This window comes from Aegilops tauschii, chromosome 7 (assembly GCF_002575655.3).
Source record: "Aegilops tauschii subsp. strangulata cultivar AL8/78 chromosome 7, Aet v6.0, whole genome shotgun sequence".
In the NCBI taxonomy this organism is placed as follows: domain Eukaryota; kingdom Viridiplantae; phylum Streptophyta; class Magnoliopsida; order Poales; family Poaceae; genus Aegilops; species Aegilops tauschii.
The window spans coordinates 604,941,784-604,949,345 of record NC_053041.3 but is presented as its reverse complement, the minus strand read 5'-3'; the positions used below and the strand labels follow the sequence as shown (position 1 = coordinate 604,949,345).

General features: G+C 59.8%; 1 protein-coding gene across 1 annotated transcript; it reads left to right on the top strand.

Moving 5' to 3' along the window:
* Window positions 1-920: 920 nt before the first annotated feature.
* LOC141027484 (uncharacterized) lies at window positions 921-2,396 on the top strand. The gene has a single exon (XM_073504541.1). It carries the CDS (start codon window positions 921-923, stop codon window positions 2,394-2,396), a length of 1,476 nt encoding a protein of 491 aa, XP_073360642.1.
* The last annotated feature ends 5,166 nt before the right edge of the window (window positions 2,397-7,562 follow it).

The window sequence follows — 7,562 nt, the reverse complement described above, 5'->3', positions numbered from 1 at the left end:
ATCCTCATACATGCCGCCTTCCCCACCAGCCTCGTCCGCACCGCGCTGCCTCTGTCTGACCTCCGCGCCTGGTTTCTACATCAAAACTACCGTCAACACCCCACCTCCGTGCCTGGTTTCTACATCAAAACTACCGTCAACACCCCGCGGTTTGTATCGTTTCCAACCCCCGCGCGCTGAGCTCGCCGATGTCGTTCGCCATGCTAGCTTTGATTTGGAAAGTTTGGGGTGCGACATGCTCTATGTTGAATGCTTTGATGGCCTCCTCCTCATCACCTCTGGCGTGTACCATGGGAGTGGCAGACAGGCCAGAAGGGTACGCTGCCGCTTGTACCCCGTGAGAGATATGGCTATCCTCCCACCAGTTCCGGACACCATCCATAACGGTTTCACATACTACCACCGTGAGATCCACCTCAGTCACAGCAGCGATGGCCTGTCCTGCTTCTATTTGACAATAGAGCATAAAGATCAGCAGTCCATTTTGGATGTCTATGTGCTACAGGATGGTCTCTGGGCCATCTACTCTTCGGCTGTAACTAAAACCTTTTGAATCGGACTGCTATTGAGTAGCTTGATTGTGGATGAAAGGATCTGTAATCTGACCCATGTGAATGGCATTTATAAGTTAGTCTTGCTAGATCTTGCGTCGTCACTGTTAGAGTATACGCGTATGGTGTATGTATTGTGTATACAGCGCGACTTGAGTCAGCGCTAGAGTGTGTGTAGTGGGCACGATGTAGCCCACTATCGGCCTTAGGTAGTGGCACACGATCAGCCTGTAAGCTGTATATAGCCTCAGCCGCAGTGCTAATCCAAAGTGTGTTGAATCCTACAATCCCTCTCCCTCCTTCATGGTATCAGATACCCCCGATCGGCTCAACCCCTTTGCTCCGATCGACGATCCTACTTCCGCTGCTATGGCCGACGGCCCGGGCTCTCCTCCTTCCCACGTTGCGGATGGCTCCGGCGCTCCTGTTGCTGTCGACCCACCACAACCTCCTCCACCTACTCTCCTTCCAGCCGGCCCCATCGCCCCCGTTCCCTTCGCTGGCCCTATCGCCGCTGTCCCAACCACCACCGTGCTCCCGTCGGTGCTGCAGACGATCGACATCCGCCGCCACGTCCCCGTCACTCTCGATCTGCTCGCCGGCAACTACGCGCAGTGGCGTCGTCACTTCGACACCGCGATCGGGATGTTCGGGCTCCGCGACCACGTCGACGCCGCGGCCGTTCCCCGCTTCGACGACCTCGACTGGGCTATGGCAGATCATGCCGTCGTCCACTGGTTGAACGCCACCGTCGCGCCTGATCTTCTCGACGCCGTCATGTCTGACGAGGACACCGCGCTCACTGTGTGGACGGCGATCGACGGCATCTTCCGCGACAATCAGCTCGCGCGGGCGGTCTACATCGACGTTGAGTACCACGCCGTGGTGCAGGGCGACATGCCCGTTATGCAGTACTGCACCAAGTTGAAGATGTACGCCGACCAGCTGCGCGACCTCGGCCAGCCGGTGTCAGAGTCGCGGCAAGTCTTCCATCTCCTACGCGGCCTCAACAGTCGGTACCACGGCATCATACCCCACATCACGTCTCAGTCGTCGCTGCCGTCGCTCCTCCAGACGCGCTCATTCCTTCTTCTCGTGGAACATCGTGCCGAGCAGACCGCGCGTCTGCAGGGAGCGCACGCGCTCGTCGCTGGACGTGGCGCTGCTTCATCACCTATCCCGGCCCCAGCCGCGCCCCTGGCTGCGTCTCCCGCCCCACCTGATGTCAACAATGAGGGGCGTGCGCGTGGCGGGCGCGGCCGTCGCCGCGGCCGCGGCACTGGCCCCGCGGGTGCGCCCCTGGCGCCCCAACCTCCGCGCGTCCCTGGTCTGCCCGTTCCTGCGGCGGGCGCCAACTCCTTGACTGGGCTTGTGCAAGCCAGGCGCGCCCCCGGCTCTGGTGTGCTCGGCCCACGCTCCCGCACGCCGCATCAACAGGCCATGTACGCCGCGCCTTCTCCGCTCGCGCCCGGCGCGCCTGGCTACCAGTACGGCTACGCGCCTCCGCCCGTCTACAACAACACGCCTCCCGGTGTGCCGCAGCAGCCCCTGGACATGCACTCCCTCCAGGCCGCGCTCCATAGCGCCACGGCCGGACCGTCGTCCTCGGGTGGCTCCTCAGAGTGGTACATGGACTCCGGCGCGGCTGCACACATGACTCATTCCCCTGGTACACTCCATTCCCTCCTTCCCTCTACTTCTTCCTCGCACATCATCGTCGGGAGTGGTGAGCATCTACCCATTACTCACACCGGAGCTGGCTCGCTCATCTCCGGCACCTCCCCGATCCAACTTCACAACGTTCTTGTCTCGCCGTCTCTCATCAAGAACCTCCTGATGATTTGACCTATCAGTATCATAATTGAAGGTCTGAAGCTAGGCAGAGCCCCCCCCCTTTCTCTTTCGCGACCGCGTCACCCTCCCGCGGGCGATCGGCCGCGCGTCAGGCCTCCTCCCTCCAGGATCCCCCTTCCTTCTTCCTCCTCGCCGCCGTCGCCGGCGCCCGCGGCCGGCTTGGCCCTGGGGCTGCTGGTGGCGGCGGCCTCCTGGCCCTTCCCCTCCCGGTCGCTCTCTGGCGCGGGCGGAGCGGCTCCGGGGGGTGCATCTAGGCGGCGGCGGTCTGGCGTGGCAGCGGGGCTCCGTGGCGCATGCAGCCGAGCAACTGGGCGGCGGCGCCGCCGTTGGCGGCGGGATCTGGCGTCGTCCGCTCGGCCCAGATCTGGGCCCTTCGGGCCCCATCTTGGCCTAGGCGGGCCGGCGGCGGGGATGGCTCCGGTGTGGCTTCTGGGAGGCGGGGGAGATGCGACGCGTGGCTGGGTGACGGCGGCGACGACGCCGGCCTACTGCATCGCGGCCGGTGGGGCTTAACGGGCCCGCTTCGGACCTGGCTGGGCCAGGGGTGGCCCGGCATGCCCCACTGCCGCGTCCGGACGGCTACCGCAACGGTGCCGGAGGCACGGGCCTCCCGCACGACGGCGGTGGAGGTGGTTCCCTCCCACTCGGCGTTGATGTTGCTGCTCCCGTCGTGGTGAGCTTTTCTCCGGTCCTCTTGGCCTCGTGGTGGTGTTCGTAGCGAGGCGGCGTGGGTGGCGGCGCTACTGCGTTGGCGCATGGTGATGGGCGACGGTTTTGGCGGGTCAGTTCTGTTCGGTTGGGCGGTTGGGGTTGGAATGCGGGAGAAACCCCTGCCGGCTTCGGCCCCGACGCGGTGACACCTGCGGGTGCCACCATTCCTCCCTGGAGGGTGTCGGTGGTATCCACCCCCCACCTCCCTCCGCGTGCCCGGGGAAACCTAAGGACTCGTCCGGGCAGCAGCGTCGCCGGCGTCGCATCCCTTCTTGGAGGTGCTGCTTGGTACGCGGCGGATCGGAGCCTCGGTTGGTGGTGTTTTGTTTCCGGTGGGCGCCGCGGTGGCGGGTCATCCGCGCTTTGCCAAGCTGCCGTGGTTGGCATTTGTTTCTTCTTCTTTTTCTTTTGATGTGTTGTGCTGCTCGCCACAGCGTTATTTGTACTCGGTGTTGGTTGCTTTGAAATACAAAGCAGGGGAAACCCTTTTTCGATATCAAGAACCTCCTTTCAGTCCACCAAATTTGTCGCGATAACCCTGTCTCAATTGAGTTTGACTTGTTTGGTTTCTCTGTCAAGGATCTCCAAACCCGAGCGGTGATCCTGCGCTGTGACTCCATCGGCGATCTCGACTCCGTGACGGCGTCCCGTGCCTACACTCCGCGTCCATTCGCCGGCGTCGTCACCACTGCTTGTCTGCACCAGCGGCTCGGACATCCAGGGGCTGCACAGCTCCAGCACGTTGCTAGCTGCTCTTCGTTTAGTTTCAGCAAAAACGCGCCGCATCCCTGCCATGCCTATCGCCTTGGCAAGCACACGCGTCTTCCGTTTTCAGAATCACTTAGCTGCAGTTATTTCCCTTTTCAGTTGCTTCATCTGGATGTATGGACCTCTCCTGTATCTACCATTTCCGGATATCAATTTTACTTAGTCATTCTCGATGATTACATACATTATGTCTGGACGTTTCTACTCAAACACAAATCCGAGGTCCTCCCCATCTTGCGCGATTTCTACGCCTACGCCCGCACTCAGTTTCAGCTGCTGGTGTTTTCTGTACAGACTGACAACGGGCGTGAATTCGACAGTCATGCCTCGCGCGAGTTTCTCACCTCTCACGGCACTGTCATTCGCATGTCCTGCCCCTACACTAGCCAGCAGAATGGCAAGGCCGAGCGCACTCTGCGTACGCTCAACGACAGTGTGCGCGCTCTCCTTTTTCATGCCTCGCTGCCGCCCTGTTTCTGGGCTGAAGCCCTGAACACGGCCACGTTTCTGATGAACAGATGCCCATGTCATAGCAGCTCGCCGCGCACCCCTCACGAGCTTCTCCTTGGCGTTGCTCCCGACTACAGCATGCTCCGTGTCTTCGGCTGCCTTTGCTACCCGAACACTGCTTCCACGGCACGCACAAGCTTGATTTTTGCTCCACAGCATGTGTCTTTCTCGGCTATCTTGCCGATCATCGCGGGTATCGCTGTTTCGACCTCGGGTCTAAGCGGGTTCTTACTTCACGCCATGTATATTTCCATGAGGAGATCTTTCCTTTTGCGCACGCTGCTCCACCCACTCCGCCGGCTCCGCCGCTCCTGGGCGCTCCGCCTGTTCTACAGGTTCTTCACCCGGTACTCGGCTCTCCTTCCCCCTCTGGATCTACATTGGATCGCCCTGCTGGCGCTCCGCGGTCTGCCGCGTCCCCGGCGCGTTCAAACACCGCCGTTGGATCCGCTGCGGGCGGCTCCGACGCCTCTGTCTCCAGCGCGCGCTCCACCGGTTCAAGCGCCGCCGCTGGATCTGAAGCGGGCGGCTCTGACGACTCCGCACCCGCGCGTGCTCCACTGGTTCAAGCTCCACCGCTCCTTCTGCATCGGACGGCGCTAGTTCTTCCTCAGCACCTAGCGGGGCCACCGTGCCCGCTGCCCCGACCCGCATGGTGACGCGAGCTCAGGCCGGCACCTTCCGGCCGAACCCCAAGTACTACACCGCCACTGCTTCGCCATCCATTGCGCTCTCTCCATTGCAGAGCTCCGTGCGAGTCGCTGTGCGCGATCCCAACTGGCTCGCCGCCATGCGCGACGAGTTCTCTGCGCTCGTCTCCAACCGCATTTGGGAGCTGGTCCCGCGGCCGCCCGGCGCCAACCTGATCACCGGTAAATGGGTCTTCAAGCACAAATTTGGGGCGGATGGCACCCTCGAACGCTATAAAGCACGGTGGGTCGTCTGCGGTTTTCATCAGCGCGCCGGCGTCGACTACAGCGAGACGTTCTCTCCGGTGGTCAAGCCAGCTACCATCCGCGCCGTCCTCACCGTCGCTGCATCACGCCGGTGGCCTGTACACCAACTGGACGTCAAGAATGCGTTCCTGCACGGGACGCTCGCGGAGGAGGTCTACTGTCTTCAACCCGCCGGCTTCGTCGACGAACAGCAGCCACACCACGTCTGTCGCCTGAACAAGTCTCTGTACGGGCTCAAACAGGCTCCACGGGCGTGGTTTCAGACGTTCTCTGGGTTCGTCCACACGCTGAGCTTCACGGCGACTCGGTCTGACTCGTCGCTGTTCACCTACACCCACGGCGACGACGCTGCGTTCCTGCTCCTCTACGTCAATGACATCGTCCTCACTGCTTTGTCCCCGGCACTTCTCCAACGCATCATCCTCCGGCTCACTGGCGCCTTCGCCATGAAAGACCTGGGCGCTCTTCGGTTCTTCCTCGGCATTCAGGTGACGCGCACTGCTGCTGGCTTCTTCCTCTGTCAACAGCAGTACGCCAAAGACATTCTGGAGCGCGCCGGCATGGACACGTGCAAGCCGTCCGCGACGCCGATCGACACGAAGGGCAAGCTCCCACACGCCGAGGGGCCGCGTCTCGCTGATCCATCGGCGTATCGCAGCCTCGCCGGCGCACTGCAGTACCTCACCATCACCAGGCCGGAGCTCGTGTACGCCGTGCAGCAAATTTGCCTGCATATGCATGATCCGCGGGACTGCCACCACGCTCTCATCAAACGCGTGCTGCGGTATGTGCGCGGTGCGCCGTCCCATGGCCTGCACCTTCGCGCCTCTGCTTCACTGGACCTGCGGGCGTTCACCGATGCCGACTGAGCCGGCTGCCCTGACACACGCCGTTCGACGTCCGGCTTCTGTATCTACCTCGGCGACGCGCTCATCTCCTGGTCATCAAAACGACAGGCTATGGTGTCGCAGTCCAGCGCTGAAGCTGAGTACCGCGGTGTCGCCAACGCCGTTGCTGAGTGCATTTGGCTCCGTCAGCTCCTCGGCGAGCTCCTGCTTCCAGTCCGCTCGGCGACCGTGGTCTTCTGCGACAACGTCTCGGCCTGCTACCTCTCCGCGAATCCCGTCCACCATCGCCGCACCAAACATGTGGAGCTCGACATCCATTTCGTTTGGGAGCGCGTGGCTCTGGGCGAATTCCGCGTCCTGCACATCCCCATCAAGCAGCAGCTCGCCGACATCATGACTAAAGGCCTGCCTACGGATGCTTTCCTTCAATTCCGAGACAGTCTTTGCGTCGAGCCGGCCCAAGACTGGGGGGGGGGGGGGGGGGGTGTTATACAGCACGACTTGAGTCAGCGCTAGAGTGTGGGTAGTGGGCACGATGTAGCCCACGATCGGCCTCAGGTAGTGGCACACGATCAGCCTGTAAACTGTATATAGCCTCAGTGTGTTGAATCCTACAATCCCTCTCCCTCCTTCAGTCACGCTTGTCGCTAGTTGACCTCCCAGAGGAGGCGAAGTTTCAAACCACCGGCATGCCGCTTGCAAATGATTCTGGGTTCATTTCATTCATGTGAAAGGATCCCAGCTTCGCATCTGGCTCTACACCATGGATAAGAATTTCATCCCCAACTGGTTAATTGTAGATACCATTTGTTTGCGTGAGATATGTGCTAATCATATGATACCAACTAGCATGTTCGAGGCTGTGGGTGATTCTGCTCTTGTGGTAAATGCAGTTGGGGTTCATTATGGGTTTCTTTTCTTGGAGAAGAATGATGTCCTCTACCTGTTTAATATTAAACGGAAGGCGGCAAAGAAGGTTTACGAGGTGAAACAAGAGGATAAATATATAGAGAGAGTCAGACCCTTCATGATGGTTTGGCCTCCTAAATTTCCTATTATGAAGGGAGGGTGTGATCAAAAAAATGACGTCCCTGCAAGGTTTGTTTCTTGTTGATCCGTCTAGTATTGTGGTCTTCTAGTCTCCGTTATGCTAATATTTTATCTCATCTTATGATGTTTCTCATTGTTTTTTAAATCAATACGACAGGACAATTGGTTAGTGGGTGTATGCACTTGCCATTTAGTGGTAACAAGCGCACCGTAGATTCTAGGATAATTGGTCGTCCCCTATTATATAGTACTATAAATGTTTTCTTAGCTGCCATCTTGCAAATTTACATGTTAAGAAAATTCTGTTTATACAC

Coding starts and splice junctions, on each gene's coding strand:
- LOC141027484 (XM_073504541.1), top strand. CDS start 921: ATGGCCGACGGCCCGGGCTCTCCTCCTTCCCACGTTGCGGATGGCTCC.